A 13,159-nucleotide genomic window follows, 5' to 3' on the forward strand; every position below is an offset into this window, starting at 1 on the left:
CAGTGGCGTGCAGAAGGGCATCCTAAATGCACAACACATCAAATTTTGGGGTGATAGGCTACAGCAGAAGACCACGAACATGCACTCAGTGGCTACTTTGTTAGGTACAGGAAGTACCTAATCAAAATTCAAAGTAAATTTTATCAAAGTACATACATATCACCATATACAACAGAGATTCATTTTCTTGTAGGCATACTTAACAAATCAATGGAATAGTAACTATAACAGAATCAATGAACAACCGCCAAACTAGGGCGATCAAGCAGAGTGCAGAAGACAACAAACTGTGCAAATACAAAAAACCATCAATGCAAATAATAAATATGAATATGTGATGAAGATATTTATTGCTTAGTGGCCACTGAGTGTATTTCCCATGTACTGAAAGCTTAACACTGAGGAACTGAATGCCCACATTCCAACAGTACACAGTGTTGATTATAATTTTGTTCGTTACCATTTACACTAATCCTACAATAATAACTTTATTATTCTCACCCTTTTTAAGGCAGGGAATTCTAAAATGAAGATCCCCGGCAACCAACATTACTTCATAGTTAAATGTAATACTTATACAACCTTCCCAAGTTGACATCCCACTGCCCAGTATTTGGTAATTAACAATTGTCATACAATTTCTCCATCCAAAATTTATTTATTTGAGATACAGTGCAGAATAGGCCCTTGGAGCCAAGCCATCCAGCATCCCCTGATTTAGCCTTAGCCCAATCATGGGACAATTTACAATGACCAATTAAACAACCAGCTGGGCTTGTCTTTTCGATGGTGGGGGGAAAACTTGAGCACCTGGAGAAAACCCACATGGTCAAGCGGAAAACGTACAAGCTCCTTACAGACAGCAGCAAGAATGTAGTTCATCTGAATACATCAATATCCTCCCCTATATAGCCACAAATATTCATTAAGAACATGAACATTCCTCTACCTCTACACGCTGGATTAACTTTTATCAAGTTTTCACTGTTTTAATGTCACCCTATAATTTCTACATGAAACTTTCTGCAGTATTAAGCTCAAGAGAATTGATGTGTCATGCTAATTAGTCAATAATGCAAAGTCTTCACATCAAACGGATCAGGATAAATCTAAAAGGAAGATGGGTTTTTTTTACTTCTATAAACTTTGCTGCCTTGTATGCAAATCAATTGGTTTCAAAGTTCAAATTTCCACATTCTCATGAACTCTGATGAATTATTATTGGCTCAAAAAGTTACAGGTTTTGTTCTCATGGGTGCTGTCTACACTGCTTTACATTTCCACCATTTCAGATTAATTCCATATAGAGTAGGTTGCTTTAACAAGTTGTACATTTGATTGGAACTGGAAGAATGATTTTGGAGGGGACTCTCTCAACCAGGAATTGGAAGGGAAGATGAAATCACAAAAAGGGAATAAGGCAAAGATCTAATCATTTTATCACTATGTCCCTGTATTCAATAGTCACCATCTTCTGCACTGAACTCTCCCGATGCTGCATAATAAATTTTCCAATTTGCACTTTTCCATTTGAGGACACGTCACACAGTCTGATGTAAAAACTGATTAGTTCCTAGCTTTCTCAGAGGAAAACAGATGAACAGCCACACATTCGAGCAAGCCTATGTACACCTTTTGCTTGCTTTAAGATTAACAGTAGAAGGGGGCTTGATTGTTTCTAGTTCTATTTCTTCACCACTGGAGGGATGCAATGTGGAGACCCAAGCAATAATGGGCATCAATAAAGAGAGAAAATCAGGAAACAATAGTATTTGGCAGTGTCTGAAAACACTGAAGCTACATCCCAGCAATGGGATTATGTGGCCTGCACATAGAATCTGGCTGCACCAAAGCTGTTTACCAAGTTACATGATCAATTAAACCTGCTAAAGAATTCATGCATTGAGGTGTCATGGGAGCAGAGTGGTTAGCACAATGCTTTACAGTATTAGCGGCGCAAGTTCAATTCCCACCACTGCCTACAAGGAGAATGTGCATTCTCCCTGTGACCATGTGGGTTTCATCCAGGTGCTCCAGATTCCTCCTGCAGTCCAAAGACATACCAGTTGGTAGATTGTAAATTGTAAATTTGGTCATTGTAAATTGTCCTGTGATTTGGCTATGGTTAAAACAGGGGATTTGCTGGGCAGTATGGCTCAAAGGGCCAGAAGGACCTACTCCACGCTGTATCTCAATCAATAACTTAGTACAGGCCATCATAAACATTTTCACAAACTCAAACTCTATACAACATTTAGTTGAAAAATTCCAATTAAAATGTGCATGTAATTAAAAAGGGACTGTAGATATTCAGGCCAATCGTTGTTACTTTGGGGATCCATTTCATCTCAACCAATTTGAACTTAGAGCTACACATCACAATTCAAACACAAGAGGTGCTACAGATACTGGAAATTGAGAGCAACACACAAAAGGCTGGAGGAATTCAGTAGGTCAGGCAGCGTCTATGGAGGGGAATAAACAGATGATATTTCTGGCCAAGACACTTCATCAGGTCATTACTTAAGATTCAAAATTGTTTAATGTCATTTCCACGACACGAGTGTAAAAGGAGAACAAAATAATTGAATCAACTTGACTCAGTGCTGTTTAAGCCAAAGAGGTAAGTAGAAAAAAATAACTTTTATCTATATGTTATCTTTCACATCACACCATATCTTCAAAACATGTTGCTGTCAGTGTAGGACCTTTGCAATGTGAAGCGTCCAATTTGCCCAAAGCAAGATCTTGATCTGTGTTATAGATGACAGATAATTATCAACCTAAACACCATGAGCACTTGAAAGAGAGCAAACATACATAGGTGGTGACAAAAGGAAAACAATTTATTCCAACTTTTACATTCCTTAGCTGGATGAAAGAGTCCAAGAATACATTTTGATTAGAGCACAAGGTGAAGCACTGCAAGGATGAAGGGTTGCTATTGTAATTCGAATGAAATCAATGCCAAATTGGTAACAGTTTTGCTCTGAACTTTCATGCAAGGAAAACAATGATTTATTTCAAGAACTGCACCTACTGCAAATTAACCACTTTTATCCAAGATCAGTTCTAGAGCTGAAGAGCACTTGTCCTCCTTAACTGATTTTAAATGTTGTATTTAAACTGTCAAGCAATATTGCAGACTGATGCTATATAGGCTCAATTTAACACTTGTATCTGTTACACAAGGGCAAATCGACACTTGCTAGCAATTTTAGCAATCAGGGAGCAAATCAAAACTGATCAATTCTAGTCAGCACTAACACATTAAAATGTGTAATTGGAGAGGCAATAAGTCTTGGCTCAAAACATTGACCCTCCATAGATGCTGCCTAATGTGCCGAGTCCCTCCAGTATTTTGTTAAACTGCAGATTGAGCAGGTTTCCTATATCCATTGAGCATGCCATCAATTAGTGGAGCAGTTATTTCATTTTTCTTTACAATCACCTTTTGCTAGCAAAGGTCAGTGAATAGCTCCTGGACAAGACAGGATTATATCCACAGAAGGAATAATATGGATCAACTATTCCAAGCAAAGTTGAAATTTGAAAGATGTATCAGTATTACAGTGGAGCAAAGTCAACTGCAGGGGCTTGAGAGAGGAGACGGCCAAAGTTTATTGGAAGGGGATACGAGCAGTGATGACTGCAGAGCAACAAAATCTGGAGTTTCTGGGAGCAATACAGAAGGCACAGAATAGATCATGCCAAAGATTAAGTAGCATTCTAAAGGGATGATGAGGCAACCATGGCAGACAAGGGAAGTCAAAAACAGCATAAGTGCAAAAAAAAGGCATATAATATAGGAAAAATTAGTGTGAAGCAAGAAGGTGGGGATGGTTTTAAAAACCAACAGAAGGCAACTAAAGAAAATGTGAGAAAAGATGAAGAATAGAAGCAACTTCATCAGTAATAAAAAACAAAAGAGGATTCTCCATACGATTTCTGCTTTGACTTGACTTAGACCTCTTACACTATTCTAATGAAGCCCATAAAAAGCTCAAAGAACACGTCATCAATTTGGCCTATTACAGCTCAGGCCATAACATGGAATTCTGGACAGATGACCTTTCCAACCTGCATCAGAACTGGAAAGTCATCTTGCAGTGTTAACTGTTTCTCTTCCCACAGACAATCAGAATCAGAATCCTTTATTATCGCCAAGTATGAGGACACACACAGGGAATTTGATGCCGGTTTCCCTGAGCTCTCTCTGTACAGAATTAAAAGCAAACAAAAACAATAGTGCAAATAATCATCAACTATACACAATGAGGTCCACTTCAGACAATGACTGACCCAGATGAACATATCCAGCATTCCTTTTTGCCATCTCACTTCCAACATTTGCAACTTATATTTTGCAAAAGCCATCTTGGAATCCATTATTTACCAGAGTAACACACAAAGTGCTTTCTGACCTGCTGAATTCCTCCAGTATCTATAGCGAGGAATAAACAGTCGACATTTCAGGCCGAGACCCTTTATCAGAACTGGAAAGGAAGTGGGTAGAAACCAGAAGACCAAGGAATGTGGACTTCAGGAAGGGGAAGTTGAGAGAACACATACCAGTCCTCAGAGGAGTCAGCAGTGGAAAGGGTGAGCAAATTCCAGGGCGTCAACATTTGAAGATCTAGCCTGGGTCTGATACAATTACAAAGAATGCATGATAGTGGCTATATTTCATTGGTATGTCAACAAAGACTCTCGCAAATTTCTACAGATGTATTGTGCAGAACATTCTAACTGGTAGCATCACCATCTGGTATGGAGGGCCCTAATGCACAGCAGTGGGAAAAAACTGCAGAAAGTTGTAAACTCAGCCAGCTCCATCAGACACCTACTTCCCCAGCATAGAGGCCACCTTTGAAAGGTAATGCCTCAAAAAGATGGAATCCATCATTAAGGAACCCATCACCCAGGTCATGCCCTCTTCTCATTGCTAATTGAAGTGGTGGTACAGAAGCCTGAAGACACACACATTTCAGGAACATCCTTCCCCTCTACCATTAGATTTCTGAATGAACAATGAACTCATGAACATTACTTCACTATCTTTTGCTCTCTTTTTGCACTAATACATATACCTTATTGTATTTTATTATGTACTGCAATGCACTGCTGCCGCAAAACAACAAATTACAGTGATAATAAACACGATTCCAATTCTGATTAAGAAACCAAGGGTAGGGGAAGTTGTACAAGCTGGTCGGTGACAGGGATGAAGTGAGAAGCTGGGAGGTGATAAGTGAAAAAGATAAAGAGCTGAAGGAGGAATTTGAAGAGGATGAGAGAGGCCCATGGGAGAGTGCTGTTTGACCGGTTGAATTCCTCCGGCATTGTGTTACTCTGGATTTCCAGCATTTGTAGAATCACTTGTGTTCATTTATTATTTTGCTGCTTTTTCCAAAGTTCTTCCCATCTCTGACAGGAGTTGTAATTTTTTTTTTTGCACAGATCAAGTCTTATTTGTAGTCTACTTACTGTTGTGTTTGAAAACCCTGATGGTGGCACCTGAAAGCCTGGCTCCAAGCACTAACGATGCATGATTTAGTTCATCACTCAAGATCAAACAACCCTGAAGATGGAAAAATAAAGCCATTAAAGTTTAATTAGTTTTAAAAGCTCCAAAGAATAATTGTCTTCCGTTTCAGAAAATTATTTGATCCTTTCTCTCTCTATAGCATTTGTAACAAAATACAGACCTATGTTTTTTTTTAAAAAAACTTCTAAGTACCATATTTGTTCAAAGCCATTCAAACAGAAAGACCATTAAGACTACAAGACAGAGCAATTTAGGCCATTCAGCCTATCGAGTCTGGTTTGCCATTCCATCATGGCTGATATTATCCATTTAACCCCAATCTCCTGCCTTCTCTCCATAATCTTTGACATAGTGAATTAGACCTGCTCACAGCAGGAATACAGTGAATGAACTGTAATCGAACATGCTGGCAATACTAACACTGCTCCATTTGACCCTCAAAATGGATTCCAATAAACTCTTCCATACATTGTCCTGTCGGAGCCATTTAAAGAAATATTTCCATAATGCTCACAAAGATGTATTCTATTGAGAAATAAAGGTGTCAGGAGGATGGGTTCATCTATAGGAATTGTTTGCCCAACTTTGTGTTGTTTGCCTTGAGTGGTTTTTCATTGATTCTATTGTGAGTCTTTATATTTATTGTGAATGCCTGCAAGAAAGTAATCTCAGTGTATGGTGACATATATACTTCGATAATAAATTTACTTTGAACATTGAAGTTAAGAATGGAAAAGTGAAAGAAAAAGCATAAAAAGTTGTAAAGATTAATGGTAGAGTAGACTTTTTACAAGGTAGTAAAAATAAGAGCAACACATACAGCAAGACTGCAAGAGCCTCTACAGGTAGATATAAACGTGTAATTAAATTAAACAGTCGTCCTTTAGCAAATAAACGAAGAATTTACAGTGGGAAATCAGAAAATATGAAGACTGAACACATCTCGCATCAGTCATCAGTGCAAAGGTTACTAAAAGCATCTCGATATTTTAAAATAACAAGTGAAAATAAAATGAGATACAATTACAGGAGGAAAATGCTAGCAGACCGATGGGACTAAAGGATGACACTGACCTTTTTTCTGTATCCTGCCTCACCTCCTGAACATGATCAGTATTTCCTGTTTCCGTTTGTGCAGAGAGGGACAAACTAGGAGCCACTAAAGAGAAATGGAAATTTATGGTCGAGGCTGCTATTTTTACACCATGTCTATGGCAACAGAGAGGAACCTCTATCTCAATCTCTCCACACAGTTCTTAGTCTGCAGCCTTTCAATGAAAATCCCAGGCACATTTTAAAAGTGGCGAGTTTCTGCTCCACCAACCTTAGTCAATAGTTCTAAACCTTACAGGAATGGTGGACAAAAAGTCACTTACAAATATACAAACTCATCTTTCCATTAATTAACTATATGCCCCACTACTGGCCTCCCTGCTAAGCCCTTCCTATTCATCTTATCCAGGCCACTCAATGAATCTCCTACTTTGTTTCAAAGCAAACAATGCTTCCCTGGCCATTCTCTCAATAATTCCCCTCCATATCCCTATTAATCTCATCACCCAAACACCAGGCGCATCCTGTTTGATGACCAGAAGTGTATGCAGCTGTGCCATAACTAGCGTTCAGAATCAGGTTTATTATCACCAGCATGTGACGTGAAATCTGTTTTGTACAGATTTAGTGCAACTTCCTCAAACTATGCCTCAGCCAATTAAAGTAAACATCCTACAAGCTTAACCATTGTATCCATTGGTCTTGCTCCCTTCAGAGAAGTTAATATGGACTTCAAGATCTTGTTGTTTGCTTGCAGTTCCTTGAATCTTATTATTTTGTTAATTGCTATACAGAGATCACAGTCAAAATTTGTCATATGCACAAGTACGTACACTCAGTGGCTACTTTATTAGGTAGTTTCTGTACACCTGCTTGTTAATGTAAATATCTAATCAACTAACCATGTGGCAGCAACTCGATGTATAAAAGCATGCAGACATGGTCAAGTTGTTCAGGGCAATAGGGAAAAAATGTGGTCTAGGTGACTTTGACTGTGGAGTGATTTTGGTGACAAGTGGGGTGGTTTAAGCATCTCAGAAACATCTCTCTTGTGATTTTCATGCACAACAGTCTCTAGACTTTAGAGAATGGTGTGAAAAACAAAATGCATACAGTGAGTGGCAGCTCTGTGGACAAAAATGCTTTGTTAATGAGAGGTCAGGACTGGTTCAAGTTGGCAAGGTGACAGTATCTCAAATAACCACACATTACAGTGTACATAAGAGCATCGATGAACACAAAGCACGTCAAACCCTGAAGCAGATGGGTGACAGCAGAAGACCACATGGGTTTCCATTTCTTGACCCAAGAGAACACCGAGTGTATATGCACAGGTGCAAGAAAAACCCACTTGTAGCAGCATCACAGCAACATATCATAATCATCAATCCAACGCCAAGGCCTCATCAAATCAAGCCTACACTTTACCTTTACCTCTAGAGGTTACTAAAGTTAGACAGTTTACAGTCCAATTATCTACATTACCTACAATGACATTGGTAGATATCAGGTCTTCATTTCTTGTGTTATAATACAATACTAACTGCAACCTTCAGAGAAGGAAGTTGGGTGAAGTTTAGAGTGAGAGATGCTTTAGTTAACAAACCTTGCCGACAAGAGCAGGAATATTCATGGAGTTTGTAGCAAAGCCCATCCCAAATGCCATAGCTGCGTCAACGCCCAGGAACCGAGCCACCAATTTTTCCAGTTCTTCATGTTTGTCAAGGTTACCTGTGAACAGATTTGGCTATTTTGAGAATTTTAAATATCCTGGCGTGTATTATCGACAAGGTGTTCTTGGGATAAATTTATAGGTACGATTAGTCTGAACATAGGTAGTACCCTTTTTCTCACCACTACCATCAGTCAAGAGGTGCAGAGGCCTTAGGTCCCACATCACTAGGTTCAAGAATAGATATTACCCCTACAACTATCAGTTCCTGAAATGGTATGGATAACTTCATTCACCACTATTCTGAACTGATTCTACAATCTACAGTCTCACTTTCAAGGACTCTTGCAACTCAGGTTCTCAGTATTATCTTTTTCTAATTTGCACAATTTGCCTTCTTGTGGACATTGGTTATTTGTCAGTATTTGTGTACAATTTTTCATAAAATTCTGTTGTATTTCTTTTTTCCAAGTAAATATCTGCAAGAAAGTGAACCTATGTGGCAACATTTACAGTACATACTTCAAACTTAGCTGGTTTCTTTTAGCCCTGCAGGAGATCGACTTGTTGTCAAACAAGACTTCAATTTAAACATTACAGATAACAAGGATCAATAGACCACCGTGTATTGGAATATATTATTCACCAAATTCAAAAAAGTAAAAGCAGGAAGCACTGCTGCTTGGAATGCATTATCAGACACAAATAGCCCACATGATATACTGTATCTTCAAGCTCCAATTATCAACTATCAACGAGCATGGTACTAAAAGTAATTTAACTGCCCTAAACTGCAAGAAACAAGATTACACTGGTACTGTGCACACCCTGAGAAATCATCCATATTTTTGTCACTCTGGAATATTCTTGACTAACTAGAAGTTCTACAATTTCACTGAACAGCCACACCCATTTAGGACCATTTAAACCACAAACATTTGCTCAGTAAGGGAAAAACTGTTGGCTAAATCAGTCTGTTTATCTGGCACACAGCATTTCCGATTACTGAGGGCCATATCACTAGCATCCTTAAGGAGATATAATTACTGCTTCCATCATTTAATTCCTGAAGAGGATTCTTCAGGCCATCATTTTCCTATTTATCATCTGGACCTCTTGTACTTAATTTCATCTTGCTGCCCTGAAAAAGAAGCTGCCAGAGATCGCCGTTGAAGGTACATTAACAACATTTAAAATATAATTGGTCAGGTGCACTGATAGGAAAGGTTAAGAGCACAGTGATCCAAACATGGAAAAGTGGGACTAAATTAGATGGGAACCATGCTTAACAAGAACCATTTGGGCCAAATGGCCCGTTTCCATGCTGTATCACTCGATAACAGGGTTTCCCAACCTGGAACGACTGATCACTTGCTTAATGGGATTGGTCCTGGGAACAAAAAGTTGGGAACCCCTGCTCTACAACTATTAGAGTGATCAAACAGAAATCGGCTTTCTAGTTCAACAAGACCACACTGGCTAAACATTAATTTACAGTAAGCCTACATTCATCTATTATTACATCCTTAGATTGATCTTAGACTAGGTTAGGTCAGCATGCCCACACCTCAAGGTGAAGTGTATTAACTTCCCCTTCCCTTCCACTCCCTGACCACTAATTTGCTCAGTCTAACTTGCAAAGTTTAAAGATCAAGTTGAAATTAAAGTCAGGTTTCACCGTTCCACAGACTGGTCAATAAAAAGTCTAACAATCATTACCATAATACCACAGCTTTTAGCCAAAACTAGACCCTTCCATCACTATCCCAAGGTCAAGTCCTACTTTAACACAATGCTTGACAAAAGTCACCAGGTTTCATTAGATGGTGTGAAGAATCTTACTTTTACATACAGCATTTATCAAACTGCATCCAAAATGCCTTTTTAATAAAATTATTGTATAATTAACCTTGCCAATAGATATGCTTAACAAATTTGTTACACATTTTAAAACCAGTTTAAAAGCAGTAGATTTGTGGAATATTAACTCACCAATCTCTTGCCGTGAGCTACAAATACCAACTCCGTACTGGATCGTTGCTTTGGTTGCTGCATCAGCACAGTAGCCGTGGCATTCAGCAAAGCCCAAGTAATTGTATGAGCCCATGTTGAGGACACCTTTGATGATTTTGTTAGTAAACCTATTTAATAAATGTGCATTTGTTACACAAGGGATACGAAGTAAAGCAAATTAGAAAAATTTAGCACACATTTTTAAAATGTCAAACAATTTCAGCAAAAAAAAAAATCAAAGTTGGCACTTGCTGAGACATTGTACCAGGCAAGTAACTTTACATGTTCTTTTCAATTATTTTTCAGTAATTGAATTAACAGCTTCATACATTAATAACTTCCATAATATTTAGCACTTTTTGTTTCTGGGTCCAAATATACACAAGTAACATTTATATGATACCTTTAATGCTGGAAAACAATCCAAGTTGCTTTTGCAAGAGAAAAATCACTAGTTTGAAGCAGTAAGAGGAAACAGTCATACATTTTAGAAAAGAAATTCCGCAGCTTAGGGCCAAGTCGAATAATAACACAGATCAATAGCAGTGCAATGAAAATTCAGTGTTTGAGTAGAATAGCTTTTAAAATGCGAACTCTTAACTCAAGAGGCACAAACTTAATTTCCATCACAGCAAATGAAGAATTTAAATTAATGGATTAACTAAGTCAGATAAGAAGCTACTCCCAGTAATAAAGGGCTGAAATGAGATGTCAAATGTTTCCTGATTACTTTATGAGTGATTCCAGAGATATGATAGACTCAATTATGTATGAAATGTCATAGCAAGCCAGTTACAACAAAACAATGGAAAATCATGGAGAGGTGACATAAGAAAGCAGCCTCCATCATCAAAGACCCCCACCATCCAGGCCATGCTCCCTTCTCACTGTTGTCATCGAAAAGGTATAGGTGCCTGAAGTCCCACACCACCAGGTTCAGGAACAGTTAGTACCCTACAACCTTCAAGCTCCTGAACTAGTGTGGATAACTACTTTCACAACCCTGAACTGATTCCACAACCTATGGATTCACTTTCAAGGACTCTGTAACACATGCTCTCAGTGTTACTTATTGTATTTGCACAGTTTGTCTTTTGCATATTGATTGTCAGTCTAAGTGTAGCTTTTCAGTGATTCTATTGTATTTCTATGTTCTATGTATGCTTACAAGAAAATGAATCTCAAGGTAGCATATGGTGATATTTGTGCTTTGATCATACATTTATTTTGAACCTTGAGGTCAAAACCACTTTGGTAACCAATCTGACATTGCCACAGCACCAGATTCAGACTGGCAAAAGCACACCCAGCACAGTACAATTGCTCAGTCATATATCTATATAAATGTCTAGCTGAAATTATAATCAGGGATCACTGACACAGACTGGTCAATAAAAAGTAACTAACATTCTTATACCTCAACTTTCAGCCAAAACTGTAGCCTCTTCCATAACTATCCGAAGTTCTCAAGTCCCATTGAACAGAATATAGTGTTATAGTTCCAGAGAAAGTGCAGTTGCCCCATATCTGGACTGTGCCTGAAAAAGTGGCATTCATCAAGAACTCCCATCACCCTGGACATGCCCTATTCTCATTGCTACCATTTTATGAACAGCTTCTTTCTTTTGCCAGATATCTGAATGGCTCATGAACATACCATTTTTCTCTCTTCTTATACTATTTTAAAATTTCCTATTGCAGTTTAGTATTTTTGTCTTGCTGCTACAAAACAAATTTCATATATAACCATATAACAATTATAGCAATGAAACAACCCATCTCGGCCCTTCTAGTCTGTGCCGAACGTTTACTCTCACATAGTCCCACCTACCTGCACTCAGCCCATAATTCTCCATTCCTTTCCTGTCCATATACCTATCCAATTTTACTTTAAATGACAAAAATCGAACCTGCCTCTACCACTTCTACTGGAAGCTCATTCCACACAGCTACCACTCTGAATAAAGTAGTTTCCCCTTGTGTTACCCCTAAACTTTTGCCCCTTAACTCTCAACTCATGTCCTCCTGTTTGAATCTCCCCTACTCTCAATGGAAAAAGCCTATCAAGACAAATCAGTGATAATAAACCTGAGATACAGTATGGTAACTGGCCCTTCCAGCCAAACTACACCCGTATGACTATGTAACCTACTAACCCACAAGTCTTTAGAATGCAGGAGGAAACTGCAGCACCCAGAGGAAACCCATGGTCATGGAGGGAATGTACAAGCTTACAGACAGTGGTGGGAATTGAACCATTTGTCACTGGTGCTGTAACTCTAACCACTATGTTACCCTTGGGCAAGAGATAAAAGGTGACTGATGGAAAGCTTTCTTACCCAAAGAATTAAGATTTGGATACTCTCCATGGATCGTGGAACCAAATCAGATGTTTCAAAAAAAAAAACACAATTGAGAAATATTTATAGGGTTTATGGGTAGAAAATGAGACTGACGGGATTATTCCACTATTGCTTAACAGATACTCAATAGGGTGAATGACCTTTTGTGCTGTTATAAATCCATTGTGAAATTTATCTTTGTTGTGTGGCTGGGCGGGAAACAGGAAACACTAATTACACCATTTTTGATTATTTAAAGGAGACATCTACCCAGAGAATTGAAGAATTTTAAAATTGTATACCTTGATAGTAAAATGAATCTTTGAACATCTATAGTAGAATTCTTCACCTACTTTTCCCTCAGCATTTTTATCTTTAGTAGACTGAAGTGTTCTGGGGCTGAGAGAGTAGAATCTTTACACCACTCATGCACGTCATACCATAATGTTTAAACTAATCTGTACTATTAATACCATTCATTTGTCTTGCTTCCAGAAACCTTTGATAAATCAATGCTTTGAACATTTTCAT

The 13,159-nt window shown here is 38.3% G+C and overlaps 1 protein-coding gene across 1 annotated transcript in view; it reads right to left on the minus strand.

Annotated features, from left to right (window-relative positions):
- The window catches only part of sptlc2a (serine palmitoyltransferase, long chain base subunit 2a), a 147,999-nt gene that overhangs the window by 87,128 nt on the left and 47,712 nt on the right, over positions 1-13,159 (minus strand). The window contains exons 4-6 of the mRNA XM_073039299.1: positions 10,266-10,414; positions 8,208-8,332; positions 5,488-5,581 (exon numbers count right to left, since the gene is read on the minus strand). Of these exons, the coding sequence (XP_072895400.1) occupies positions 5,488-5,581; positions 8,208-8,332; positions 10,266-10,414 (368 nt within the window). The remainder of the gene's footprint in view (positions 1-5,487; positions 5,582-8,207; positions 8,333-10,265; positions 10,415-13,159) is intronic.

This window comes from Hemitrygon akajei, chromosome 3 (genome assembly GCF_048418815.1).
Source record: "Hemitrygon akajei chromosome 3, sHemAka1.3, whole genome shotgun sequence".
In the NCBI taxonomy this organism is placed as follows: domain Eukaryota; kingdom Metazoa; phylum Chordata; class Chondrichthyes; order Myliobatiformes; family Dasyatidae; genus Hemitrygon; species Hemitrygon akajei.